At 55.3% G+C, this 12,238-nt stretch overlaps 3 protein-coding genes across 3 annotated transcripts; 1 reads left to right on the forward strand and 2 right to left on the reverse strand.

Moving 5' to 3' along the window:
* Positions 1–1,018: 1,018 nt before the first annotated feature.
* Positions 1,019–4,120, reverse strand: MONBRDRAFT_11917 (uncharacterized protein; the record flags this gene model as incomplete). Its single annotated transcript, XM_001749764.1, has 4 exons — positions 1,019–1,647; positions 1,810–2,103; positions 2,216–2,648; positions 2,963–4,120. The coding sequence occupies 4 exons, from the start codon at positions 4,118–4,120 to the stop codon at positions 1,019–1,021; spliced, it is 2,514 nt and encodes an 837-aa protein (XP_001749816.1).
* Positions 4,121–5,199: 1,079 nt separating this feature from the next.
* MONBRDRAFT_38870 (uncharacterized protein) lies at positions 5,200–8,759 on the forward strand. The gene is made up of 14 exons (XM_001749714.1): positions 5,200–5,334; positions 5,455–5,541; positions 5,648–5,784; positions 5,921–6,035; positions 6,153–6,228; positions 6,367–6,459; positions 6,599–6,701; positions 6,804–6,906; positions 6,994–7,152; positions 7,274–7,374; positions 7,470–7,799; positions 7,948–8,068; positions 8,162–8,242; positions 8,401–8,759. Exons 1-14 carry the CDS (start codon positions 5,314–5,316, stop codon positions 8,674–8,676), a joined length of 1,803 nt encoding a protein of 600 aa, XP_001749766.1. The 5' UTR covers positions 5,200–5,313; the 3' UTR covers positions 8,677–8,759.
* A 1,326-nt stretch (positions 8,760–10,085) lies between these two features.
* MONBRDRAFT_11919 (uncharacterized protein) lies at positions 10,086–11,402 on the reverse strand (the record flags this gene model as incomplete). The annotated part of the gene is made up of 1 exon (XM_001749765.1): positions 10,086–11,402. The coding sequence occupies one exon, from the start codon at positions 11,400–11,402 to the stop codon at positions 10,086–10,088; it is 1,317 nt and encodes a 438-aa protein (XP_001749817.1).
* Positions 11,403–12,238: the final 836 nt, after the last annotated feature.

The following is a 12,238-nucleotide window of genomic DNA, read 5'->3' on the forward strand; positions in this document are numbered from 1 at the left end:
GCTGCCTCGACGAGCTGGACCAGCAGCGCGTCGTTGTCGCTGACCTCAATGCCCGCCTCGAACAGATGCGCGCTTCTCGCGACCGCATGCGCCAAGCTCAAGCCACCGAGCGGGCTCAAGCCGCGTATGTTGTCCGTCCATGTATTCACTTCACAACCTTGCTCTCCCACACCAAACACCCACGGCCAGGCCGTCCCACGCCTGCATTTCCTCTGATTTTTTGCCGTCTCGGCCATTCTGCGCAGGGCCAAGCTGGCACTCCTCAAGGAGAGCATCGGTGCCGATCCAATCGGCTCGCAACGGGACCAACCGCGCAATGCTGGTAATTCATGCCCCTACTCGTCAACTATCTGCCAGCTCTTGACCCAAACCGTGCCGCATCTTCTTGCTCCTCACTAGCCTGCTGCTCCTCTTCATCCGATGCCCCTCAAGGCGGCGTGCCACCCCAAGTGGCCGTCATTGACGCCGTCGGAACATATCGCCATTACAAGGCCAAAGCCGAATGGGCACCCCATGAAAAGTGCAACGCCTACTGGGACTGCATGCAAGCCGGTGCACCATCGTCACTCCAGCAATCTGCCTAGGCTTCTCCGTTGTACCTGCCCCACCATTGCCCCCTTCGCTTCCGCCCCACCGCCGCGCGGTGCCCATCCCTTGCGTTCTCTGGCTCGTTGCTAGGTGCTCTTTTCTTTTTTTTTTTTCCTCTTCTTCAACTGCATGTTTTTGCTTTGTGTGCCCGACTCCTGTCCGCGCTCCCCCTATCTGTCTCGCGGTGTACCCAGCGTGTCGATGCGAGTTGTGTCCTGCCCTCGATCTCAAGCCTGTTGGTCGGCGGTCTGCCATTTTTGCGTGTTATTCTGTTTTGTCCTCTCCTCAGTCGCTTGCCTCTAGCTCTTGTCCTTGCTCGCGAGCGGCGCCCGTCCCAAGAAACGATCAAAAGTATCATCATTAGCTGGCTAAATTGTTGTTCAACTATTCTTCTGTGTTGTACGCGGGTTCGCCCCGCTTGAGGCCGGTCTCACTCTTCGTCACTCGTCGTGAAGAAAAAGGGGGCGCAGGCCAAGGGACTGTTGGCGCGCGGGGTAGCCAAATCTTCAATCCACATGTAGTTGTTGTCCATCGTCACGTTGGCGTTGTCGTGGTACAGATACCACAGGGTGTAGGCTGTCTGCAGATTGCGGTGGTCCACGTCCGCCAGGTACCAGTCCAGCCCATGCATGACGCAGCTGGACAGAAAGGCAGCACGCGGTGCTTGGTTGGGCGTCGTTAAAGCCGTGGTGAATTGCTGCATAAACTCCTTTCCATATGCTTGAATCATTTGCGTCTCGCTTGCGTTGCAGGTTGGGGTGACCGCGTTCCACGGTGGCGTATAGGCCTGTTGCGTGACGCAGGGCACACCATCCTCTTGCCACAATTGCCAGTGATCAAACTTGCTCTGCTCCAAAAATGCGGGGCGTTGCACGTGGGGCAGAGCACTGGGGCTCATGGCACAAGCGTACGCAGACTCTTCGCCATAGGCAGCCAAGCACGAGGCGTCCAGACCCGGGGTCGAGTTGTGAAACTGGACCATCTCCTTAATGAGATCCGTGTAGTTGCAGTTCTGACCAATCTCCTGCTGACAGGCCACGCTGTGGTTCAAGAAAAAGCCTACGGTGTTTCAGCCAACGTCCAGTGAGCCTCTCTCAACCCAATCCAAACGCAGTCTGCAAGGCAACAAGAGGACACAACACACGAAACGGCGCACGAGACACAGCAGGGAAAACTTGGGCAGACATTTAATTGCAAGGCTCGTGGGTACATGACACACACCGGCGTTTGGCAAAGCCACAGCCTTTTTTGCTCCAAGGGTGTCGGCAATGTAGTCGGTGTGAATCACCGTGCTCAGCCCGCCTGCTGAGCCCCCCGTGACCATAAGCTCGGCCACGCTGGCTCCCTGAAGGAAATGTTCCTGCACATAAGCCACGGTTGCCTCGAGATTGGCACGCCCGCGCACATAGATGGTGGCATTGGCAGGCGAAGGGTCATGGTATGGGTACAGCGGTGGCAGATTTCCAACGGGCGTGGGGCCGGGACGAAAGCCGGTGAAGCTGGCTCCATCGCAGTCTATAGCATGGGCATTGCAGGACATGCGGTGCATCGAGATGCAAGGGCGTGAGCTCCACAGGCACGTGGTTGATGCAAAGAGAACAAACATCTGAGCGAGGAAGCCACGCACAGGGCATAAAGATGTAGGAAAAGTCAAAAAAGTGCGGCCCAAAGACATTCAGGTCAAAGGTGGGCGTGGAAAACGTGCTCGAGCCCAAGAAGGTGGAGGAACGTTGGTAGCTATCGTACGGTGACATGGACCAGCCTCCGCCCTGAATATTGAAGATCCACTTGGTCGGGTCACCCTGTCGATAGTAGAAGACGTACGGGCTCCCATCTAGACAAGCGGGTCCGTTGGGCTCGGCCAGCGGCAAGTAGTGACGGTTTGTTGTAGTGTTGATGATGGCGGTGGGGTTGCGATTGAGGCGGTAATTGTTGAGCTGCATCTGCGTCAAGATCAAGTGCGTTCCGTTTTGGTGGCTACTGACGCCCGGGTGTAAGCACCAGTTGGGCTGGTCATTGTGGGAAGGGCACTCAAACGCCCAAATGGTTGAGATGGCAATCTAGCAAGCGGGAGGAGAGATTAGTGAGTGAGGAGTTGACCAATAGCTGTGATCAGCGGTGGTGGCCAACAATGTCCTTGTGACCCGTGTTTTTCTTGTTTTATCATGTGAGCCCCCTCCGGCAAGCGCACGGGAAGCATAAAAAAAAAAAAAAAAAAAAAAAAAAGAATGCACAGGAAGGCGGGAGGGCAAAATGCGGGGAGGAAAAGACGAGAAAGAGAACGGGCCTCGAAGGGAGAGACGTGTAATGTAGAGCGGTGGAACACGGGAGAGGGGTGAATGCCACAAAAGAAAGCGACACTCTGGGCACTGACCGAAGAGTACATGATTTCAGCCATGGCAGCTTCGGCATACTCAAAGCCTTGGGACTGGGTGCTGTTGTAACCATCGGTGGCTTCGGGGCTGTTGGTGGCACCATACTCGCCGGCGTAGGTCACCTTGTGAAGGCTGGCGGCGGTCTGGGCAGCCAAGATGAAGACAGTCACGTCGCCGCGGCTGACAGGTTCGGGCGCGGACAGGTTACACCAGGCATATGGGCTGTTTCCTGAGCGACAACCGTAGTAGTGAAAGGTGACAAAGTCGAAGCCATCGCTGTAGGTCTCAAGCATGAGGCCCGTCTCTTCCAGGCTATCCAGGGCCGGGGCAGTGCCGGACAGGCAGCCCTGGGGCAGTAGGCTAGCGTGGTAGGCGTGGGAGCGCGGGGCGGCAAAGCCCGTGTTGATGCTGCGCGAGTCGTCCACGGACAACAGGGCATCGCGATAGGCACGGGCAAAGGTCATGCCCTCGCTGGTGTTGAAGAAGCAGCTCTCGTCGGCACAGTAGCCACAGCCATCCATGTCCAGGTTGAGCTCGTTGCCCAGCTCCCAGAAAGCAATGGCGGGGCTGGCACGGAAGCGCGTGACAAAGTCCTTGCCGTATTGGAAGATGGAGCGCTGGCTCTGGGAGCTGCTGTCGGTGATGAAGGCCCTGTAGGTTTCGTTGTAGAGGGTGGCCGGGTTGCAGGGTTTGGAAGCATCGGCACAGCCATAGCCAAGGGAAGGAACAAGGTGCAGGTGCAGGGCTTCTGCTTCGGCGATGATGGGGGTAATGGCATCAAAGTGTGCAGCACGCTCGGCCTCGGTCATGCGCAGCCAAGGGATCTGGACAAAAGGAGCGGCAAAGGCTCGGATTAGGGTCATGTTGTAGGCCTTGGCGTCTTGTAGGGCCATGAGGGACGTGGTCAAGTTGCCTTGGGCCGGATTTGTGTTCCAGGCGGACCAAAAGAGGTCATAAATGTTGGCACCCATGTTCTTGAACGGTTGCTCTCCGACCCCGCATGCGGTGCCATTGGCACCTGGGCGCACCTTCATGGCCCCCGTCTCGGCGTTCCAGCACAAGTCTGCAGTCATTTCAACCGTTGCCCGTTGCCGCGCCTCCACCCCCAAACCCACCAGCGCCAACAGAGCCAGCCACGGAACCAGCGCCCGAGCCATGGCCAGCCGTGCGCTGCCCAAGCGCGGCGCGCGTGTTTGATGCATCGTGTCACTGGTCGTATGTCCTCGTTCCCCACACGGCTTGTGGTGCAAAAACTCCACAGCCACGCCGCAAGCATCAACCTATTTATCTTATACATAAACTTGCATATATTTTGTATTGCGTTCTGCAATAACTACTGATATTGGGCCATAAACTATTCGAGAAAACATGCTGACATGTGATACATCAACACAGTCCAAGTCTTTCAGTCTCTGTAGAGACTGAACCTCTTGCGCAAGCAGTCCCAGTCAAAATGTCAGCAATACTATTTGGTAATGAACGAGAGAGAGAGAGAGAGAGAGAGAGAGAGAGAGAGAGAGAGAGAGACCATGTGACCCTGTAACACCTTTTGTTTCCTTGCAGAGGTACGAACACGTCTCTCTCAATCAGTGTGTGTGTGTGTGAGCGTGTGTGTGAAAGGGCAGCCGCTATATCTTCCCATCTCCGAGATATGTGTGTGTGTGTATCGAGCGTTGGCTTGTGTGTGTGTGTGTGTGTGTGTGTGCCGGGGGTCAGTGCGTTCACTGGGCGTCCATCTCCTGTTCGGTGTCTTGTGTTGTTGGGCTGTGTGTGTGAGCGTGTGCGTGTCTGTTGTTGGTGGTGTCAAGCGCGATGGCTCAAAGGGCAGCGTTGAGATGATAGCTAGCTCGGCAACGGGAGATGGGGTGACGCGGGCTTGCTTGAGGCGGTTGCTTTGACACTGCTGCGCTGCGGCCGGCTCACGTCTCAGGTCCCATCTCAGCTCTTGCACTGCTCTCCCACGACATCACCTGTTGTGTAATTTTTTTTTTTCGGCCACTGCCTGCTGTCATGTCGTTTCTTCGAACTTGCGGCTCTTGCCTCGCGGCCCCCACTGATCTCCCCTCGTCCCTCCCGCCGCCTGTCCTTGACTGCACTGAGTTATCTCTCCCCTTTTTTTTCGGGGTCTCTTCTGTCTCGCTTCTGGCCCGTTGTGCATTGACAGCAGCGCACTCATTTTTTTTTCTCCTGCATGGCTTTTGATGATTGGCCAATATCACGCGCTCGCCAACTCGTAGTAGCCGCTGCCATCTTGTCACGTCTACTTGCCGATTCATAATTTTTTTTTGGACTTGCTGACACGACATTGTCCCCTTTTTTTTTTTGACTTTCTCATTCTTTACCCACCGCCATGGCCGATTACGGCACAGAGGTAGGCGCTGCCATCATGCAGGGCAAATGTTCGAGGCCATCCTTGATCATCACGGTCGTCTTGACTCGCATCTTGCCTGGGCTGCCCATTCTCCTCCCTCCTCTACTTGCGTGATACTAGGGCAACGCTCTGCTTGCGCAGGCGCAAAAACAGGGTGAGGTCGTCCGCGATCTCAAGTCCAGCAAAGCCCCAGAAGACCAGGTCAAGGTGTGTGTTCAGCTCTTGGGCATGCTGACATATCTCTGGATTTGGGCCCGTGCGTGGTCTCTCGTCTGATGCCTGTGGTCTCATTCCGTTCCACGGTTAATCTTAGGCTGCCGTCGCTGAGCTCCTCAATCTCAAAAACAAGTTCAAGGAGGTGACCGGCAAGGATTATCCTGCACCCGCAAAGCAGGAGAAGAAGAAGAAGGCTGCGCCGGCAGCGGCGACACCTGCTGGCCCCGTCGATCCGTGCGTTTGCCCGAAAGAGTTTTCACTCGCATTTTATCTACTCCTGTTGAGCCCGGCATTGACCACTGGTTGCTGACCCTGACGTTGACCCCGTGGTCGACCCCATTTCTCACGCGGCCTGGTGACGCGACTACAGCGAGAAGGAAGCTCGCAAGGCCGCAAAAAAGGCTGCCAAGGATGCCAAGAAGGCCGCCAAGGGTGATAAGGCTGCTCGTATTGCTGCTCGCAACGAGGCGGCCGTGAAGAAGCAGGTCGGTACTATTCTCGCTACCAACAAGAACCGCGCCTTGTCTTTGCATATCCCATGACCCATGACAAGTATAATATGTCTGGATGTTGACTTACACACCTAACTCACGTTGTGCTAGGCGGCCGACTTGGCTGATGATCAGTCCCAGGACTTGTACGGCAACCTTGCCCTTATCCAATCCACGGAACGCTCTGGTGCGTCGTCTGATTTGCTCGGGTGCCCATGTTTTGTGTTTAGATCCAGTCAAGGCTTGGCTTTTGTCGCCTGCAGCGCTCGAGATCTTCCGTTTCTGACCCAGCTTTTCCCGGCCTCGTCGTTTTTTTTTCAAATAGACACCGTTTACACTCAAATCCAGAACCTGGTGCCTGCGCTGGCCAACAATGAAGTGACTCTCCGTGCACGTGTCCACTCCAAGCGTGTCACTGGTAAGCTCTTTGCCGACACTCTGTGCATTAGCCCTGGCAGCTAGCCTTGGTGGTTTCGCTTCGAGCGTCGAGTTGATGTCAGCAATGATGTGTTGATACTACGCGTTTGACCCCCTCACCACCCTCGCTCAATCGCTAGGTCGTTTGGCTTTTGTGACGCTGCGCCAGCGCACGCACACCGTGCAGGTGGTCTTTGAGGAAAACGCCACCATCTCCAAGGCCATGATCAAGTTCATCGAAAAGTCAGTGCTGTCCATTCCACAGGTCCTTCCTTTTTTTTTTTTTTTTTTTTTTTTAACCCCCTTTGGGTATGCGGGACCTGACGTTCTTCTCATCGAGTGTAGGCTGAACCCCGAATCCATTGTCAACATTGTGGGCACCGTCACTGAGCCTGCCACTCCCGTCGAGAGCTGCACCCAGCGCGACGTCGAGATCAAGGGCAAGGCGGTGAGTCTCGCTCATTCAGACCTGATGCACGGGCCGCATGTCATGCTCACCTGATCTTTCTGCACTGCTCTACCTACCATACCACAGTGTTTCGTGGTGACGTCGGCTTTGCCGTCGCTGCCCCTGCAGATCGAGGATGCTGCGCGTGGTGAGAACGATCCCATGGCCGTGGGCCAGGATGTTCGTCTGGATAACCGCATCCTTGACCTCCGCGCCGAGCCGAACCAGGCCATTTTTAAGCTCCAGGTGCGTGGTACACTCGACGTTGACACCCTCTGAGCTGGGCAGATGGCCAAAAAGTTTTTGCTCCACGCATCTCGTGCTCAAGCTGATGTTGATGCCTTGCTGTTGCTGGTCCATCTTGCAGTCGGGTGTGGGCGCTCTCTTCCGCAACTTCCTCCTCGGCGAGGGCTTCACTGAAATTCACTCGCCCAAGATCATTGGTGCGGCGTCCGAAAGCGGCTCCACGTAAGTGTGGGCTTTGGTCGTGGATCCCTGGTGCCTTCACCATCGTTGAGCCTCGGCTGCGACATCTCACAAATGGCGCGCATGGCTTTGCGTAGGGTGTTCAAGCTGGAGTACTTTGGCTCGCCTGCCTTTTTGGCGCAGTCACCCCAGCTATACAAGCAGATGGCCATCGCCGCCGATTTCGAGCGCGTCTTTGAGATTGGTCCCGTGTTCCGCGCAGAAGATTCCAACACGCATCGTCATTTGACCGAGTTTACGGGCATGGACTTTGAGATGGCCTTTTACGAGCACTACCATGAGGTCCTTGACGTTGTCGACCGTCTCTTTGTGTCCATCTTCAAGGGCCTGACCGAGAAGTTTGGCCACGAAATCGCCATGGTCAACAAGCAATTCAACCGCGAGCCCTTCAAATGGCTCGAGCCCACGTACGCCTGTGGACGAGTTTTTTTTGTTTTTTTTTAATCTTGCCTTTTCCCCCACGTCTTCCGCCCCCCCCCCTCCTCCACGGGTACCAGGCTCTCACTTTGACAATGCCCGCGAGACCCTGCTCACTGATCCTGTGTTTTGATATAGGCTGCGCCTGGAGTGGCCCGAGGGTATTGCCATGCTGCGTGAGGCTGGCGAGGTCATTGGTGATTTTGATGACATCAGCACACCTCAAGAGAAGCTTCTCGGCCGTCTCGTGAAGGAAAAGGTGTGATTCAACCGTTTTCACCAGAGTTAACCGCCTGGTTGCTTGTTGTTGATACCTACACTCACCCCGCTCTGCTTTTCCTGCGGCTTTTAGTATGACACCGATTTCTACATCCTGGACAAGTTCCCCCTGAACATCCGCCCCTTTTACACCATGCCCGATGCCAAGAACCCGGTATGTCAAGAATTTACTGTTGCTTGCCTGCGCTAGGACTGCAACGTGGCTTGAGGGTGCTTAATCTTGGATGGAAGCATTGCCGATGTTCTTGCTTGAATACACCGTATCTGACCCACATTCGTCGCATCTGGCTCGGTTGTTCTCCGTGCACTCAGGCGTACAGCAATTCCTATGATTTGATGATGCGTGGTGAGGAGATCATGTCGGGTGCACAGCGCATCCACGACCCAGCGTTGCTGGAGGAGCGTGCCACTGCGCACGGCCTGTCTCTGGACGAGATCAAGGCGTACATTGACGCCTTTCGATATGGCTGCCCACCCCATGCCGGCGGTGGTGTGGGCATGGAGCGTGTTGTGATGCTCTTTTTGGGGCTGCCCAACATCCGCAAGACCTCACTCTTCCCCCGCGACCCCAAGCGTATGGAGCCCTAAACATGACGTGTTTTGTTTGTTGATCTGCGTGATTTCGTCGTGTCACTTTGGCTTTTCTGTTCGCAATCGCACACAATCGCCCTTCTCCTCTTCTTTTGGCATAATTCTTGAGCTTTGCGGTAAGGGCAAGTGGAAAACTCTCAAGGGTGGTAGCATTGCAATTGTGTACGTGATAACAAGCAAGGAAAAGGAACAAATCAGACACGAGCCAGCCCTCGAGCATATATGCACACTGCTCCAGCCCGATGCGAGATTACGCACATGACTCGTGTCTTAGGTGGCTACCATCTTCAAGCGGGCAAAGGCAACACAGATTAACAAAGTTTGTCCTCAGGGACACGCGCAAAAGCGAGCATCGTGCCTGTGATTATTTGGCACGCTTTTCGGCCTCATCCTGCGCCCGAGCCATGAGCTCTTCCACGACGACTTTGACGCGGGGGACCTGAGCAGTGGAGCAGCGTCACTGAATGAGGCACAGGTTGAAGCTTTTGTTGTGGCAAATGGGAGTAGCGTAAGCGTCCACTCACATCACAGTTTTGAGCCAGGTACACGCCACCATAACCACCGACTACCAGGCCCGCCTAGGTTGAATGCCGAGCAAACGCGTGTGAATCTGGCGCGCTGGAATTGCAAACGGAGACAAAGAGGACAGGGCAAGACAACGAGCTCGAAGCGGCAATGACAAGCTTCATGGCACGGCCCAGTCCAAGCTTTTGAAAACCAAACAACATGCCCCGCGCTAGGTTCTCATGATGCACCCCACAAGGTTGGGCGCCAGCAGCCAACGCACCATGAGCGTCAGGAAGTTTGTCGACAGCGTCATGGCTCCAGATCACAATTTGTCGCGCCCGACAGCAATGAGGTGCAATGCGAGTCCCACTCGACTTGACACGCCCGAGCTCCTTGAACCTGGTTCAACACGTGCGCCTGCAGCCGTGCGTTGACGCCAACAGTCTGGTCGACAGTGCTGTTCGTCGGTCTCCCAGCTAAACGTGAGCTCAAGAGCTCAAGAGGTCCTTTCCGCTTTCAGCTGATGCCAATTCGAAAAAAATATGAAAAAGAGAGAGAGAGAGAGAGAGAGAGAGATTTAGAGAGAGAGATTTAGAGAGAGAGAGAGAGAGAGAGAGAGAGAGAGAGAGAGAGAGAGACAGAGAGAGAGAGAGAAATGTGTTGCACACGTTAAAAAAAGTCTGACGAATGCTTTTGGAAAAAAAACGAAAAAAAAAATTGATCTGATGAATTAAAAAGAGCTGGTGTCTGTCGGGCGATACTGATTCTAGTCCGATGCCCATTGGGGTTAGGGCGTGTGCTAGAAGACAAACAGAAATGTATCGCGCAAAGCGCGCTGGACTCAACAAGGGATGATTAGGGTGAGTGACGGCAGCAGCCACGGTCGGCACAGGTTTCGGCTAGCTCTGCTCGCTCAGGGCAGGGGAGCAGACTTGAGGAAAGCTGTAGATGGCCGCACAGTTGATGCGGTGCTGCGCATTGTGGACGGCTGATTCTGCAGCTAATGGCTCGAGTCTTGGAGTTTTGGCATCGGGCGATGCGGTTTGTACAGATGGATGGTCGGGCCCGGCGTCATCTTCCATGGGGAGCGCAAAAGAGCGTTGGCCCGTGGCCACGGCCACGAGCGGGGCCCACGGGTGTACCGACACACCATTAATGGCCGTGTCACTCAAGTGTCGAGTCACCGAGGGTGCAGGTGGGGCCTCAGCGGGTTCATTCAGGTTTGTTGGGGTGCCAAGAGCCTGGTCGACTCGGCGACGAGCAGTGTGCAGGTCCCAAGTGTAAAGACACCCGTCCTGGCCCCCGGAAACGCCGATGCGTCCTTGGTCAGCTAGAGCGAGCTGAAGCTTTTGATTGCTGGCAAGTGTGCGTTGAAGGCGCTGCACAGGCTGCCCTGGTTGTCGGAGGTCAAAGTGGAGCACATCAGGGCAGGCCCGAAGACCAACTAGGACGGTGAGGTCGTCTGCTGCGACTCGCAGGTCGGTGACGCCGCGAGACAGGCGCCAGTCGTGCGCAGTATCGGCGGTGCGCAAGTCCATAATGCTGGCCCCTCCACCATAGGCGCCCAAGGCCACACGATGAGGGTCTTCGGTGAACGGAGCAATGGCAGAGATGATGCCGCGGCAACCAGCGCGGCGACGATACGTCTTTCGCTTGCCGTAGGCGCGCCCAGGCACGGCAACGTCAAAGACGTGCACCAGAGTGTCCAAACCACAGACCAAACGATGTCCATCGGCGGTCAAGCCCAGGCTATGGCAACCGGTGATGGCATCGTACTGGTCATAGTTGCGGTAGCTGGCCACGAGGCTGCCATCAAAGGCATCCCAGCTATGCACGGTCGTATCCCGACAGGCCGTGAAGAGAAGACAGGTCTCGGGAAAATCCGATTGCAGGAGCGGGTACCAGGCAAAATCATAGATGAGCTCGGCCTCATGTACGCTAAACACGGGCGCGGCGGGCCCAGGCTGTGTGCCCTCAGGCGACCGAATAGGCTCTTCTCCTGACCCTTGCAAAAGATCCTCAGGCACATTAAAGACGTGTACGGCAGCATCAGCCGTGTTCACAGCCAGGCAGGAACCGTCTGGCGCAAAGGCACAGCCACGTGCATAATTCCCTCCCGCCTCGCTACGGTGCCGACGCCAGTAGGACTCACGGGCCAAGCCATCCAAGCCCGCACTCTGCCACACCGGCGGCACCTCGACTGCCGAATCCGTCATCACGAACGCAGCTCCATCGTCCACCCTTAATTGTCAGATTGTCAGACAATAACAGAGCCTTTGTCAGAACCATTTGTCAGATAGAGTAAGCGTTACTGCAATATTTTCTGCTTCCACACCTGAGCAGCATGGCGGCCACACGGCAGCAGACAACTACAAAGTTGAATTACACGTATAGCGTCACACACACGAGGCGAGGTAACCACACTCAAGTTACATGCAAAGGTGTGCGTATGCGTGAGAGGGAGCAGCGCGGTTGCGCAAGCGTACTGATTGAAGAAAGCCCAGGCTTGGAAAGGGCAGCGCCGCCGGGGCAGCGCCTGGCTGTTGGCAGCAGCAGCAACAGCAATTGATAACAAAGTCAAGTCCAGGCAGTATAATACCTTGTTGTTTTTTTTTTAGAAGGATATAGCCCTGACAGCAACAACAACAACAACAACAGCCGTCCCAACCCCACCAACAGGCACAAGAGTAAAAGTAAACATGTGCTTGGCATTTTCTTTCTTCTTCTTCTTCTTCTTCTTCTTCTTCTTCTTCTTCTTCTTCTTCTTCTTCTTCTTCTTCAGGTAAGACAGTGTTGAAGACAAATGGCAGCGCCAACCTCGTTTGTACCACTGGATACGCCTTGATACCATGACCGCGCGGTCATGGTTGGACCTCGTGTGGACCTGGCGCGCACTCTTTTTCTGATGGCACCGCGTTTTTCAATGCATTTTTGGTGCTGTGTTTGAGCCGTCTTCTCTCTCTCTTCTCTCTCTGTCTTGCTTCCGGCGGCTGGCGGACCGTCGCTCCTTGTGCAGACTGACCCCCTCTGTCCCGCCCCTGCTATTGCTGCG

This window comes from Monosiga brevicollis, genomic scaffold, assembly GCF_000002865.3.
Source record: "Monosiga brevicollis MX1 MONBRscaffold_33 genomic scaffold, whole genome shotgun sequence".
Taxonomy (NCBI): domain Eukaryota; class Choanoflagellata; order Craspedida; family Salpingoecidae; genus Monosiga; species Monosiga brevicollis.

Excerpts from the sequence above, each read along its gene's own strand:
- MONBRDRAFT_38870 (XM_001749714.1), top strand. The coding sequence starts at position 5,314 with ATGGCCGATTACGGCACAGAG. Across the intron at positions 7,153-7,273 it reads AGGCCATTTTTAAGCTCCAG|TCGGGTGTGGGCGCTCTCTT; the intron begins GTGCGTGGTACA and ends TCCATCTTGCAG. Across the intron at positions 8,243-8,400 it reads TGCCCGATGCCAAGAACCCG|GCGTACAGCAATTCCTATGA; the intron begins GTATGTCAAGAA and ends CCGTGCACTCAG.